Here is a 16,164-nt window from a genome sequence, read left to right on the forward strand (position 1 = left end):
ACTGGTTAACTCCTTTGAGTTTGTGTTTATCCATTGGTCATTATGTTTTAGGACATTTTTATTATAAAGACAGCCAGGACACGTGGGCCTTCAGTATGGAGAAGGAGGTGAGCAGATCTTAAAATGTGTCTGCATCACAGTCAGGCAGAGGCTTAAGAGTATCATGTTTTCTTGCCATCTTGCTTTTCTCCTGAAACCATCTTATCTGAAAGTGGCCCTGCTTGTCTGAATTAAGCTTTTTCATCCATGTTCGCACTTTTTCAATGAATTACTTTCAGGAAGGTGGATATCCTACTAACAGTTGCAATTAGACAAGGTAGTCAGCCTCAAAGATGATTTTTCATTTTATCCAGTTACTTCTATAAAATCTTACTTCAAAAGGGAGAGCCCCTTTGCAAGGGAACTCCTGTTCCATTTTAACAGTGTGGTTTGCAGTGCTTTCATAGCTGTGTCATCTTGGTCATTCTCAAAGATCCTTTTAAGCCACAATTAATTGCCAGAGACTTTTCAAGTTAACATTTTTCTAATTTATCATGCTTCTCTTCACCCCAGGTCCCCTCCAAACTGTAAGCTTTATCAAGCTCTTTTAAATTTCCTTTGTAACTGCCAGACAGGCAGTTAGTTCGCTTTTTCGTTTGGGGGAGTCAAAAGAGGTTACATGCTGCCCTAGAAGAATTTAAAAAACAAAAACCCATGTAGCAATTATAAGACTTCAATTTCAATAGAAAATTGTTCATTTCCAGTGAAACCATTTTTATTTTAATTTGCATTTAATTTCTATGTCTGTGGTATCTCTAAATACATGTGACTTTTGGCCCCACACAGATTTATTTTTGTAAGAGTTCATCTTGTTTGGGCCATTAACTGATAACAAAGGGTAGTTGATAAAAGATAAATTTTAGATGTCTCTTGGTTGGTGTGACCAGTCAAACATTTCCATGAAAGAAAAAAAATCTAATTGCCTTTCAGGTTTTGAATTAAAAGTAAGATTGATTTTTATCATTGTTTGACCTCTAACTGGTCTCTTCATTCAGTATTTCTAATGTGATACTAATGTAGAAAAATGAAATAGGAAGGTACAGCTTTTTAATTTACTGGAGCTAGATGATCTGAGCTATTTTATTTTATTTTGTTTACTTTCTGTAATCCTATGAAAGAGTATGAGCTTTTGAAATACATTAGCAAATAAAAATTGAGATTCTTAACTTACTTTAGGGAAACTTGGCATAAAATTATTCTCTCAAACTAATTATCTCAGCTGGAAATTAATTTAATTGGCCATATAACCATTCCTTAAGAGAGGTTTGGGGTCATGTTTTGTTCAAATGGAGACTGGGAAAGTTCTTTCAGTCCTGGGATAGAAAGCAGCAGTGGATTTGCTTCCTGGTTGATACTCCCACCCCCACCGTTTCCTCATAACCTCCGCTTCTCCGCTTTCTTTCTTTCTCTTTTGTGTGTGTGCGTGCGTTTGTGCGTGTATGTGTGTGTGTGCGCGCGTGTATGCGTGCGCACATGAGCGCCCATCGGGGAGGGGGAGGGAGGGCGCCTTCCCTGTACTTAGTAAACATTTGTTTCTGAGAAGAGACTACCAGCTAGCAGAATGAACTGCCTGGACGTTACTGCTTAATCTGATGCTCTTATACAATTAAAGGATTTGCTCTGCTCTCAACTGTAATCTTAGTACTGCTGAATTGTGTACTGACACTGCAGGAAACAGCTCTGTTCAGCAAAGTGCTGCTACAAAGGTTCTCCATGTGCGCCTGTACATGGACAATTAAGTTTTAACAACAAAATTAGCAGAACAACTGGATGTTCTGGAAGTTGAGATCCCTTCACTTCATTTTTTTACCTCCCCCCGCTGCCAAGGAGTTATCCTGTGGACTGCCCGAAAGATCCGCCTGTCAGGATTGTCTTACAAGTGTTCTGAGTTGCTGTGCAAACAGCAACTTCCTCCAGATTAATTGTTGAGGATGTATTACACCTAGTGTAAAAATGACTGTTAAACTGCTGTTGAGTAAATCTCAAAATTACTGTTAAAATGCTGCTGAGTAATTCTCAATTTTCTCAAAGAATTAATTGCCTTCTAACATTTGCTTCCAGTTGCAAGCACCTATGATTTTTAAGAGACTTTGTATAAAATATATCATTTCTGCATAGAGAACCAAATTGCTTTTGGTACATTGTGGTTTTCTTAACCATTTTTCAATAGTCTCTACAGTGTTTATGTTTCCTTTTATTTGTGTATAGTGGAGTAGAGGGGAGGTTTTTTATTCAAATAGAAGAAGCTAAAGCTTAACTGCAATGTCAGATCTCAGAATAAACTGACCCAATTTCTGAAACCCAATAAACACATTTCATTTGTAATATTCTTTATTATATAGCTCTATGAAAAGTAATTTATGATTTCTGATCTTAAAAGAGAGTTTTAAAAATACATAGTAAATAGAAAGAAAAACTATTACATTTAAAAAATATTTTCCTGAAAACATAGAATGAAAATGCAAGTATTTTGTGCATGGCAGCTGTTTTTAAGGAGCCAATGTTATATATGGTGAATTTTGTGGAAGACTTTATGTCTCTTAAAATATTTCTTGTAAATAATGTGGCTTTTATTAGCTGGAATCTGAGTGGATTTTCCATGATGACTTAATATTATGCAGAATTATAAAAAGCTATAAAACGAAGCCTAAGAAAAGGATCACCCACATTTCAGAATCTTTGGCTGAGCTGAAATCATAGTTCACGCATTGTCAGTGTTGCTTTTGCTGTGAGAATAGTCCAGATTCCTGAACCTCCTTGTGCCAGTGTATTTTAGATTCTGTAAATGTGTGCAGTCCAGCCTACACTAGAGGAATAGGATAATATTCCTACAAGGTACAAGGCTCCCTAGCATTGCATTGCGGTCTGGGGGGTAAGCTGTGTACTGGGATGCCTGTGCTGCAGTTACTCAGCTAAAAAAAAATATTGCTGAGCATAGACACAGATCTTTGCCCAGCCACTCTTACTTACGTTAAAGAGGAATTCTTGTTCATCTTGAGAGCAAATCAGCATATAGAGGCTGATGTCAGATTTTCAAACACAGTAGTATTCTGTTGTTTAACAATGTTAATAATTAAATCTACTTTTTCCACAAATAGAAGTGGACCCAAATTGACAAACTAATACATTCTTTGAGCTAAAATGAAGTTTTGAAAAAGTACTCAAAGCAAAAAAGAATTGAGCTTTGTTCTGCCTTTATTATATTTAAAAATACTGCTAGAATCGGTAGTAATATAGAAAGTTTCACCTTAGGTTTGAAACTTTATTTTGTGAAGTTTTGGATAAGTGTATTAAAATCTCCTGAAAAATAGGGTTTCCAAAAGAAACAATCAAAACTACCTCTGCTGTAATGCCACTACTGTTCACTGCAGTAACTGTATAAAGGGCTTGGAAAAAAATAAGAATCCTTATTTTTACACCAGAGAAAATATAAAAGCGACTTCCTCTTTGGAGTTTTTCCAGGAAACGACTTTATAAAGACAAATTTAAATCTTTCCGTTTTCTGTCCTTGAAGGTGGTAAATATGATTGCGGTTTTATCCATTTTTATTGTAAATGAGACAGAGTTCAGACCGTCCGGCTGTGCGTCATTTGTTGGATGGCTGCCACCGACTAATGCAGACATCCCACTGGGAGACCAGAGAAGAACTATACTTTGATTCACCAGATTGTGTTAAATAGTCCAGCTGTTGCGATTTGAAAGATAGTTACCTCAGAAGTGAAATAGAAATGAACTTGGCATTTATGCCTCAAACCATTTTTATACTGTTTGGCAATCAGCTTTTCAGAGGTAGCATTTTATAAAATAACTCTCACCGCTTAAAAGTTCATTCACTGTAATGTTCAAAATGTCCCACCTTTATATTATCAGTAAAATTAAGCTTGAGTGATATGCAGAATTTGCATGAAATAAGCATTTCCCCCTTCATTTCATGAGCTTTGATTGTATTCAATTGAGCTCAGAACCACGTCGATTAGGGCTCTTTTGGGCATTAGTTAATTTGAATTGCAGCCGAAATGTTAGCTAGAATGTTGTTGAATATAATTGGAACGTGGAAAGTTGATTTTGAAAGGAATTTCATTGAATGCAAACAATGATGTGCTTTTTAAAAATTAGAATGCTGCACTTTCATCTCTTGTAACACAGTCTGAGAAATCACAGAGTCCCCGTATGAAGTTCAGTGTTGGCGTGGCCACTGCCATCGTTCTGATTCTTCTGGTACCAGTACAGTCTGGAGTCAGGTCTTTCTTTTTACTAGTAAGTTGCCCCACCTGCTCAGGCCCCATATTTGGGCTCTCTTGCAGTAGGGGCACAGTAGCTGCTTTCTAAAAGATCACCCAAGTTGTACTTGGGCACCAGGCTTCATAGAGTGGCATAGATTGGTATATTTCTCCTGGCTTTTATTTTGCTTTTTGGTTTTTGGTTTTGTCTTGAAATAGCCTTTGAGTACACAGTCCAATATGACCCATGAAAAATATCTATATGAATGGATCATAAATGACTACCGGTATGTTATGGCAAGAAATGGGAGGCTGAGGCAGAAGAATGGTGTGAACCCGGGAGGCGGAGCTTGCAGTGAGCTGAGATCGCGCCACTGCACTCTAGCCTGGGCGACAGAGCGAGATTCCATCTCAAAAAAAAAAAAGGCGGCGGGGGGGAGATATTGGACAGGAAATCAAGATTCCATTAGTTTAGTCCTGTATCTGCTGTTAACAAGTTGTATGCTGATTTAACCTCACTCTTCCCTGGCCGCTTCATCTGACAAATGAAGAGGTTAGACTAGCTCACCATGGTGATCCCTGTCTGCCCAAGTATCCCACGATTTTAGTTTCACTTTATAAGTGATACTTGTAAAATTTAAGTTTTTACTTGCAGATTTTGCGGCATGCAGGAGACAGGTTGCCATTACTTTTTATAAGTACAGACATTTAATTCCTTATTGTGGTCTTAGTCCTTAGATGTTGCATTAAAGTAGAAAACCTGAACAGAATGACAGTATATTACAACTCCTATTGAAGTGTTGCATTTGAGCTTCTGGGATTTCTCCCTTGGGGAGAAGCTTCATATTTAACCCTCTAGAACCTGCCACCATGACTACTAGAGTGAGAACCTGGGTTCTTGGCACCATCACTGATGCGGCTCTGTGGCCCTTCCCATACAATAGGAATGAAGGTAGAATGAGGCCTAGGAGAAGGAAAAGCCTTTCATTCCAGGAGCCTTGGGCAGCTGCCCGTGGGAGCCAGGAGTGAATCTAGTGATGTCAAGCCAGAAGGAGCTACAAACCACAGGGGAGAAATTAAAAAGGAGGGATAGCTTGAAGGGGTAGACTTTTTATTTATAGATCTGGAAGATGGAGATGGAAACAGGGATTCAGAAAGAACGAAATCAGTAAACATGCCAAAAACTAGCCTGGAGCCTCCTGTTTCTAGGAGAAGATGCCTTTGAGAAACAGCATGCTGTCATAGAAGAGGCAGAAACACGGAGACAGGAACTTCTGACTCTTGTTCTGAGTCTGCCACTGATGAGCCGTGTGGCAGACTCAGAACAAGAGTTCAAGCCTCATCGTCCTCATCTGTAAAAGGACAGGTCAGACTAGACGATTGCCCTGGTCCCTTTCCACCTTCCATTGGAATTCTAAGGCAGTGGTCATTATCCTTGAGAAACCAGTCATTCTCCCTCCATGCCTAGCTTCAGAAAATGCCCACTGCACCTATTTCAGTGATAACAAAGGGGTTCTCAAATTGTAGCCTATAAGTGACTTAATAATAGATTAATCTGCAGTCAAGAAGCTTGCTTCAGGGCAGGGAAATCATTCTTTGGACTGAGACAATTCTAGGACAATTTTCAGCCTGACAATACTAGGTTTATGAGTTTTCAGTTCAATCAACATCCATGCATTGCTGCTGTGGAGCCCAGAGAGCACTTCCTGGAAATGTTTAGCCCTGAGCTGATGAAGAAAGCTTTTTCTAGGATCTGTGCACCACCCCTTCACCTGCAGACACACACGAGCATGGAAACATCCATGGTAGTTCTACAGAAGTGATGAAGGTTAGTACGGGTTGATGGAAGTTGCTCACCTAGAATGAGAGAAATACTACCTCCTTTGCATGCTGAAAGCAGATTGGCTGGCTTATGTAAGAGTGGGTCCAGGCCCAAGATGGTGAAGCCATCATACTGGTGACTCGACCTGCAGACTTGGATGGGACTTTCCCTGGAACCTTAGCTGGGCTGCAACTTTATTTCCTAGAATCCCCTCACTCATTTGTTTTCAGTTTAGAATTGCCCACAGATAAATCTGCATGAGATTTAGAAGGCAGAAGTGAAGTAGTTGTCTTAAAAAAAACTTTTTTTAACCCTCGGAAGGTCCGTGTAGGGCAGGCTCTGTTATAGCTTGTGCATGACATTCCTGATGTCCTGACTCACCTAACTGGCACGTGGCAGTGACTGGCCCACAGTTTCTCCAGCTCCCCACATCTCCTCCTCCAGCTTTTCCAAATCCTGGGACAGGTGTATGTGCAGCTCCTTGGGGAAGGCTCCTGCTTATCCTGCATATTGTCTTGCATCATCAAGATTGGTGCTTGTGAGACATAGATAGGTATAGCTCTAGTTTGTCCTCAGTCTCTGTCACTTTACAGCCACCTTCCCTCCCAACTGTCAGAACAGCTGACTGCAGGCCCAGTGTCAGACGCAGAGGCAGCAGATTACCTAGACTGCATGACTAGTGCCTTCTACTCCCTAAGGTCTAATTCCTCCGATCAATCCTTAGTACTGCTCAGAGTTGTTCTGCTTCTCTGATTACAGGCTTTTACATATTGTGTGGGTCAGAGACAGTCAAAACAGGTACCACTGGAGAAACTACAGCCCATTCTGATTCCCAAAGCATAGCGGCAGATGTCTGGAGAAGTAGTTCCTTGGCCAAGGTAGATGGACAATGTCATGGTGCCATAATCAGGCCAAAATAAAGGAATCTGTCCTCACTGCAGCACAGCCTGTACCCAGGCTCCTGATTATTTTTGTTTTTACCACCTCCAAGGAAGACAGAGTGTTTGTCACTTAGGATGATGACCAAGCCACACATAGGTAATATAACCTGATAGCCAGAGGGAGTGGCTTTTAAACATTTGGACTGATCTTACAGTACTGGTCAGAAAGTGAAAAAAAACAGTGTGGTCTTTGGGTTTGAGGTTTTGTGCCCGTGACTGGATCATGCAGGTTACTTTCACTTAGTAATTGATCATTTGTTCTGTTGTTGTTTTTGCAAGAGAGACATCCAGACCTACTCATACCCAAACCTTGATTTCTCCCCCTTAATTCTGAACCTTTCAGTTTATTAGTATTTGCCCATTCGTTTATTCCACAAATGCATCTGTGCTAGGTACTGGGGATAGAATTGTGAGTAAAGCTAAATAGTCCCTGCCTCGTAGATGTTTACATGCTATTGGAAGAGACAGACAGGAAACAATTGTGGTAAGTCCAACGAGAGAGGTATTAGGTGGTAAAAGAGTGTCTCCTGCCAGCTGTGACCTGGTGAAGGGGTTAGAGAATAGTAGAAATCAACTCCTGGTGAGGGGCTGGTAGAGCAGTGGGCAGGCACTGGCTAGCAGTTCACTGGCACCTGGCGGAACACCAAGAGGTGGGATGGTGTTGTGCCAGGTCATGGTTAACAGCCAGTTCTCAGGGACAAAAAGGCCTGATCCTAGCATTTTCCAGAAAGACCAGAAAAGTCTGAAAGCCCCAGCCCTGCCCACTGCAGCTGCCTCCATCTTCAGGCAGCAGCTCAGCAGCCTGAACCTTTGGGTGTTTCAGAGATAACTGTTTCCATAAGGAAATCCACACCCATTCAGCCTGAGGAGCCATAGCTTCTTGCAGCAGAAGAGATGAGAGGAGGAGTCTGTGGAAAACCGCCTCTGAAATTCCATAAGAAATTTCTCAAGAAACCTGATTCTCCTTTTAGAAACATTAATGGTAACTTAGCATTTTAGCTTCTACTGTGACTCTCTCTCTGCCCTTGGTCCTACCGCCACCCCCTCCTGAAGTCTGACCAGGTCTCCTCTAGTTGGTAATAGCAGCAGCCGGCATGCCTCTCACCTTTCCATCAGTGATGAGGGGTGATTACTCCCCTTGTCCATGCAGGCTCCTCAGGGCTACCTTGCAACCAGCCATACCCAGGGACACGCAGGAGGGAAGGGAGTTAACTGGCTCCATCCAGCTAAGTGAGGGCGGGTGGGAGTCTGGGCAGCAGGCCGTGAGAGGTTCACAGTTTGTCCATGAGCTTTAGGCTTCCTGAGAAGAGAATGCAATTGAGCAGGTAGGTGCATTTGGCTTTTTAACACTTCTGTAGTTAATCGCTTTTTCTCTGCCTTCTTTCTTCTGGCCTTGTGCTCCTAGTATCAGCTGTGTAATCCGATAGCTTCACTTTTTCTTTTAAATGGCTGGCATCTCAAAGACTACTATATGCATGTTGACTAGACTTAGAACATTTTGGGTTGTATGTTGATCTGAATCCAGAATATCAGAGACAACTATTTTCTCTCTGCTTTTTACTTGTTTTGTCTAACTCTTCATCTCATAGGCCTCCCAGTAGCCTTGGATACAGGAAAAAATACATTGACGGTGAAAAACAAGTCGAACCAGTTGTAGTTTTAGATCCTGTTTCTACACATGAACCCCAAACCAAAGACCAGGTTGCTGAAAAAGATCCAACTCAACACAAGGAGGATGAAGGCAAAGTCCAACCAGAAAACAAAGAAGACAGCATTGAAAACGTGAGAGAGACAGACAGCTCCAACTGCTGATCCAGAAACCAGAAGCCTGACATGTTTGGAAGTCCTTTTCAATACGCACGTGATGAGTGTTGGTATATTGGCATGGGCTGTAGACATTCTGCTCTGGTCTCTGTATTCAGAATACAGGTTTTTTTCTGGTGTTACTTTTGTAAGTAGCAACTATAAACATAAGTAAGCTGTTTAGCAAAACACATTCCTATTAGGTTTTGGTTATTTGATCTTTATAAGGATGATATTTTTTTTTCCTAGTTACTGTATTAAGTATGACTTCTTTTAGAAGGTTACAAAAAAAATGCAGATGTTGATACCTTTTTAGGAAATGTGCATACCACTCCTCAAATGGAATGCTGAAAGTTTGAGGTGCTTGTAAATAATTGGATAAACAAAACTGATCAACTTAATGTGATCTTTAAAGCCCCCAAAGAAGCTTCTGGTTTGGGTCTGATCCTCTTGATGGAGAAACTGCAGCAGCGTGGAAATTGTTGGGTACTGTGGCATACAAGTTATTTTCTACGGTAGACTGAGATAAACTTAAAACTCAGGAGCTGGCATCAAACTCGTAGTCCCATAGTCAGTCTTAATTACATACATTGTTAACTATTGGATGAAAAAATACATGCTATTGATTGTGTCCAAAGCCTCCCAAGGACCTCCGTGGGGATGCTCTGGTAGCCTGAATACAGAACTGAGGTGAAAGTCCAAACCTTGAATTTTACAGTAATATGTTGGTAAACCATGTGCTCTGTGCTATGAGTTAATTATGTTTTCCCATATACTAATGTGGCACAAGTACCATATTTTATCCGAGTTCTTAGGTACAGTACAGTGAAGATAAGTGACAAGCACACATTTTTCTTGCTTCACTGCTGTTCTGTATTACACAGGTTTGTTGTTGTTTTTTAAAAAAAGAAATTAAGCGGTAGTTAGTCTCTAAAAATACAATGTTTCAGGCTACCACAGTGAATAAATAGAAATGTAATCAGGGATTAAAAAAAAAAAAAACTTATGCAGCTTTTCACAGTTGATTGTTTCAAAATTGGTGTTTATTTAAAATAAGTGGTAATGTACTTGAATGCACTTTTTATGACAATGATTCAGTAATGGTAATTTTACTATTAAAGAAAGTGAAAGGTTTAGTTTTGTTAGCATGGCTCAGCATGTAGCTGTCAGGTGTTTTTCACCTAAGCGCAAAAGAAAATGATAGGAATAATTGCAGTAGTTGTATTGTATTGTATTTTTGCACGTGTGGTAAGCATAGGCTTGCAGAGGTGGGTAGGCAGGTACATGTACTTCCTAAATTTGGAGATAATTATCTTTCTGTAAGTTCGTTATGCTTGACTGTTTCCATGTTCTCCCAATGATGATTTGACAGTTACTTATCACTTTACTCATGGGGAATTAAAATGTAATGTTTTTCAACTGTATCTTTCCTTAACTGGATAATACTGCTATATGATATGCTAACTACAGACTGCATTAATTCATGAAACAAATTCTGTTATGTCCTGTAATTTGAACTCTCCTCACCACAACTTATTAAAAAGGCACCAATAGTTTTTCCCATTGAGGGTCAGTTGTGGTTATTATTAACGTTTGTGGTTTACTTCCCCAAGCTTGACATTCTTTAATAGAAAATTGTATACGATTTGACAACTTTAGTAATTTTTAATAGTCCCTAAGATGGTTTATTGAGTTTTCTTTCATGTTTCTTTGTGCTGTCTTCCTTCTTGCATCTGTGATCTGTCTGCCAGGATGCAACTCACATACATTTAGAAATATAAAAATATACACACTGTCTTTCCATATTTCATCACACCACCAACAGAATAATATGGTTATCAAAACACCCTCCTTTCTAGAGTAAGAAGTTGCCCTTTGGGTGAAATGTGTTAGCTGGACTAGGGAACAATTAGTAACAGGTATTTTGAAAGTGTTCATGCCTTTTTTAAGCTGCTTACTTTCTGTCACTGTGATTACAAAGCATTTTAAATTAATTTGACATAAAGGTATTTGATGTAAGATATCCACTCACCTTTTTCTGCCTACAGTTTTTCCCTTTTCACTTTGGTTTTGAGGGGGTTTTGCCCCTGGCTGGGGTGACATTATCAATCAAAGCAAGGGATCCCAAATAGGAAGACAGAGGAGAGCTATGCTTGTATCTGCAAGGTATGTTCATAGCTATTGTACACACAAAACTTACATACATCCTGCTTACACGATTTTAAGTTGAAAGAGACTGCATCTTTATGTGTTTGATTTTTCTAAAAGGTTATGTACGCTTCCTTCTGTTTGGGAAAGATAAATTAAGTCTTGTGTGCTATAGAGGATTTTTTTTTTTTTTTTTAAATCTAATGTTGATGCATGTTATAGCCCGAGTGAGGCAAAGAGGTAGAGGTACTTTGTGCCATTGCTATTAAAGAAAAAGAAAATGTCTCTTTTTTTCTGGAAGAATAAGATTTTAATTAAAGCACTTGCACCCTTTTGTATCTGAGCTGGTCTCAAACAAAGTCCTCACCCACAGTAGTTTCAGCAGCTGAACAGTCCGATGGAAGTTCTGACTGGCAGGCATCCACAGGGCTGTTAGCACCCAGCCTCATTTGCCCTAAGTAAGGAGGATGGACGCTTTGGCTCTAACTACTCACCAATAATTGCTCCTTCCTTACCTTCTTTGTTAATGGTAAACTGCTAGAAATGGAGCAGTACAGGTAACAGTTATTGTTCATTGTCTTTCCAGACCAGTTTTTGGTTGTGTGTGCAGTACATGATAGTCTGTATCACAGCCTTAAAGTCTGGATTATTTTTCTAAATGCATACTCTACATGTTTAGTTACATTCATTGTGGCGTTGTGGAACAACATTAGCTTATATACCAAGAAGTTGTTGAGGATGGATAACCATCTGTCATTGTCACCGACCTTCGAAGACTCATCAAGCAGTCCCTGCATAAGGATTGGAGTGGTTTGAAGTTTCTCTTCCAAGCACTGACATTTCCCCATCCCACAGTCATTTTTAATTTGGGATATGACTGTTTCTTTCATTTCTTTCACAGATAATATTATATATACGATTATATAAATATATTTCATATTGTATGTTATATAACACAGAGACAGAAAGCATAAATAGAAAGAGTGCCTAGCACCCTAAGAAATTTAAATTAAAAGGCTAATTATCCATTGGTGAGCGCAGTCTCGAGGATAGGTGAGTAAACTGCTCTGTGTTGAAGTTACACTGCTGACCTGGTTATGGTAATAAATCACCTCTTTGGTTAATTTCATTTAGTTATTTTGTTATTCGTTGTACATTTTTGCTCTGGTTTTAGTAATTTAATTATAATTTATATCACTGTTCCAGGGCATATTCTCATGGGGTGTGTGTGTGTGTGTGTGTGTGTGTGTGTGTGTGTGTGTGTATTTTTCAAAGGGTATGTGAACACCCAGTCATGTTTGTTCTGCTTTTAAAATGAATTTTCCTTCCAGTTTCTCCTACCCGTTGTTTGTTGCTAAGCATCAGGAGAGGCAGTAGCAGCCACAAACCGTGACACAGTTCTTCCAACTTAGAGTGACACCAACCAAGTCTCCTGCCCCTTGCTCTGAGAGAGTCTGCGCCTGAGCCAGTTTCAAATGATAGCGTTGAGAATAAGGAATTGGCTTCGTTATGTGGAAATTAAGGTCCCTTGTTAGTACTCTTTAAAAGGAGAGATCTTCAGTGTGCTTAGTAAAAATTATAGAATTTATCAGAAGTCCAAACTTAGCCAACTCCCCTACAGGTCAGTACATAGCAATTTATATAATTTTTAGGAGAAGCAAATGGTAACCCTTTTAACAGAGACCCTAAATCATATAAAGTGGTTGGATATTATTCTATTTATGTTTGTGTCTGAATGTGTTTATTTCTGCTACTCCTCTGCTATAATCCCAACACTGGCTTACAAAAGAGGCAATTCAGGGAACGGATATGTCACATCATTTTTTTTTTTTTTAATCACTTGCGGATTGCTTTTTAAATGCTGTAGTATAAATAACTGGGCATTTAATAACCTTGAGAATATTTATTCATTTACTGATGTGCTTATTCATTTATACTCATTCTTACTCCAAAAAGGATCCAAGAAGACTCACAAAGATAAAAATAATACAAGAAAAACTAAAATTTAAAAAGAAGAGGGAATTAGGGAAAAGGGAATTAAGGGTAGGAAAGTGAGATGAAACTGTTTGGCTGTTAGAAAAACTAGTGACGCTCTCGCACTTCTGCGTGAGGTTGGCTACAAAAATGTGTCGGTGCTTTTCAGCACAGACATGTAGAGTAAACACAGAAGATGGACATCTGTTCCCAGCACAGAGAGCTTCTAGGGTCATTAGGTTTTTGTTCTCAGAGATGTTCTGATTGGTAAAGGATGGGGTGTTTGATTGAGTATGGAGTTGACAACAAAAATATTGGCCTCTTTTACTGGAGCGTGCCCCTGAAAAACGGACAGGAGAGCTAAAAGACAAAATCTGCATGGAAGTGTGGTGGCTGCAAAACAAAGTTCACAGATAGAATTTCAAGCAAGAACACCATATATGTAATTTACCAAACAGTGGAATTAGAAGAATAAAAACCACAGGAGTTGGTGAAGTTGAAGAGGAAACTCGATGTGGAGACACGGCGCCATACATCAGACGTCCCGGTCTACTAATACTGGACGGTGTGGCTGGAACCTGGGGTGTGTACAGCCCTATCCAGAGGATGCTCCTGTTTCGGCTGATTCCTCTACACCTTGTGTGGGGAAGGTGGGTGCCAGCGGCTCCCTAGCCGCAGCAGCCTCAAGTGCCTCTGCAGCCTTTTCAGCTTCCTCATTAAAGTAAAAAAAAGTGCGTTCTTCATTGAAACCTATTAAAAAAAAAGTAACAATAAAGTTTACGGTCTAATCCAGTGGTGCCAGCTTTTATATATTACATGAGTTGAAGGAGATCATCTTCAGTACTAGTCCAAAGGTGTCACATCACCATCGGAAAGGATACCAGAACCATTTACAACTGGGCCTGTATTTGGTTATATGTTAATTGTGCCATACAGATGTTCTGTTCGATTTTATTTGCACTCACATTCATTCTGGAACATTTGATGATGCATCACGGACTTTGGGCAGAGGCTTAGCAGAAAGGGTTAAGAGGAAGATGATGAACTGGGGGAAAGGCCAGTATTATGCACGATACAAGCCACTGCCAGCTGACTGCTCCCAGGGAAATGATGGCAGGCGAGGACCGCTCCAGTCAGGTCCTTCCATGTAAGTATTGACAACATTGTAATGGCTGAGCTTTTGCCAAGATTTCCTACTCGAAAGTGGGAGTGGGGAGATTTATTTTTCCAGTTTTGGGTCCCTTTAATAATGATTCACCAAGGCCGGTGTCAGAGAAATTCTCCTCCATCTGTTAATCCATTGTGGAATGCTGAGGGGGCTGCACTGTCACCAGAGAGGGGTGGAGCCTGTGGTCACCGGAGTCCTTTCGGGTGCCCTGCAGCAGCTGTTTACCTTGTGGTAACGTCTGGCTGGAACTGGCATCAGTCATTCAGGGAAGCTAAGGCCTCCACAAGTCAGGATGCCAGGAAAAATAATCAGATATGTGGAACAGTCTAATTTTACCTATTTGAAAAAAAACTAGCCCTTCTACTACACACTAAACACAGACTCTTTTGACTGCCCTTATGTGACTCAGAAATAGTCTCCCAATTATTTCTTTATTTTCTGAATCCTAGGATGCATTTCAAGACTGCTACACATGTTAAGCATGACGTTTATAATCACAGTTTCTATTGGCCACTGCATGCTATATGCCTCCTTTTGGCCATCACAATCAGTAATATAAGAAAATAAAAATGCATATTTGGTGTGTTTCTCTCCAGTTACCCAGTATACAAGGTGCTTCTAAACCATGCAGATTTACAAAGGTTTGATTTTGTTAAATGACTGATTTATTTCTCTTGAGACCTTAACCTTTCCAAGGTATGTTAAAATTAACACACTGCCTACTTGTTTTTAAGTAAAACGATTTGTTTCCAAGAACCCCCAGGAAAGCGTCTGCCTTTAACTTTCATGGGCTATGCAGGGAAACCTTAAGTATAATTTGGACCATAACAAAAGGTAGGCTTGGAAATTCCGATCAATTAATTCTATTGAAGAGCATCGTGCAGCCTATTCATCAAGAAAAAGGGCGAGAGTTTTAAACATTCAGGTAAATAGATGATCCATTAAGACAACAATATACATTGTGGCAAGTGCCATCCTAGTTTTGTCAGCACTTATGTATGGTCTTTGGATTCCCTTGCCCTCCTGCAGAGGGACTTCTATTCCCCCTCTTCCAATCTTTGTTCTCTTATTCATGGCTAAGTGAAAACAAAGCAAGAAAGCAGCGCATACCCAGTGTTCCATTCTGGACAAGTTCTTCCTCTATAGTGAGAAGGCGGTTGTATTTAGTCACTCGTTCACCACGGGAAAGACCCCCCAACTTGATAAACCGGACACCAAGCCCAACAGCCTGAAAGAGGGGGGCGGGAGCTCATTTTAGATGGAGGAGCCATGTCTTGCTAAACGACAAACAATTCTTTAAGGAGAAAGGAAACTGTCACGGTGTGCTGTTTTGGTTTTTCCCTTATTAGTTTTTTATCTTTACATAAGTACAGTGGCCTACAAGCTGAGAGTGCTGAAAGACAAACAGATGATGTGACTGACTATCCATCAGGCACTTTACTAGTCACGTAGGCATGCTGATTTTATCTAAGAACATTCTGGCCTTTCTCACTTCATTTTAGGAGGAAAGATTGCAGGTGCACACCCCAGTCATTTAAGTGTGCTCATCATTTTCCCTGGACTTCAATTTTTTGTTCTTTTTAAAAGTTCAAAGATTAGCTCTTTGCAAAAGGTAGCTGTCTGGGAGGAAGCAAGTCTATTTCATAAAAGGTTACATGACTTTCTCCACCAAAGACTGCATTTCTCTGAAATACCAATTCGTGATAAAAGCAGTGTTTGGCAGTTGACCAGCATTCAGCACTTACCAAATCGACAAGGCTGTCATCAGATGATTCTCCTTCTGTACTTCCAAAGACTGTGATGTGCTTCTTACCTGGAAGAGGAATTTCTTTCAGTTTTATACGGTGTAGAAAGTTAGCATACATGTGGGCCTCTGGGATCAAAATTAAACATTTCTCAGATTTATAACTCCCCTGTGAAGAGTCAATTATTTGCCCACCTAGGATTCTAACATTTGCATTTTTATTGCCCTGCTTTTATTTGTTTACCCCCAACTTTCAGTAGCTTAGGTGCTGTAAATACTAAATGAATATCGTGGTTCATTAAAAT

At 40.0% G+C, this 16,164-nt stretch overlaps 2 protein-coding genes across 5 annotated transcripts in view; one reads left to right on the top strand and one right to left on the bottom strand.

Moving 5' to 3' along the window:
* KIAA1598 (KIAA1598 ortholog) overlaps positions 1-10,390 on the top strand; it is a 126,490-nt gene extending 116,100 nt beyond the window's left edge. For all 4 annotated transcript variants that reach the window (XM_012001121.1, XM_012001126.1, XM_012001124.1 and 1 more), the window contains one exon: positions 8,612-10,390. In XM_012001121.1, the coding sequence (XP_011856511.1) occupies positions 8,612-8,834 (223 nt within the window). In that variant the 3' untranslated portion in view covers positions 8,835-10,390. The remainder of the gene's footprint in view (positions 1-8,611) is intronic.
* Positions 10,391-12,781: 2,391 nt separating this feature from the next.
* The window catches only part of ENO4 (enolase family member 4), a 32,020-nt gene continuing 28,637 nt past the window's right edge, over positions 12,782-16,164 (bottom strand). The window contains exons 12-14 of the mRNA XM_012001120.1: positions 15,861-15,928; positions 15,226-15,343; positions 12,782-13,697 (exon numbers count right to left, since the gene is read on the bottom strand). Coding sequence (XP_011856510.1) covers positions 13,543-13,697; positions 15,226-15,343; positions 15,861-15,928 — 341 coding nt within the window. The 3' untranslated portion in view covers positions 12,782-13,542. The remainder of the gene's footprint in view (positions 13,698-15,225; positions 15,344-15,860; positions 15,929-16,164) is intronic.

The sequence above is a fragment of the Mandrillus leucophaeus genome, unplaced genomic scaffold (genome assembly GCF_000951045.1).
Source record: "Mandrillus leucophaeus isolate KB7577 unplaced genomic scaffold, Mleu.le_1.0 Scaffold65, whole genome shotgun sequence".
Lineage (NCBI taxonomy): Eukaryota > Metazoa > Chordata > Mammalia > Primates > Cercopithecidae > Mandrillus > Mandrillus leucophaeus.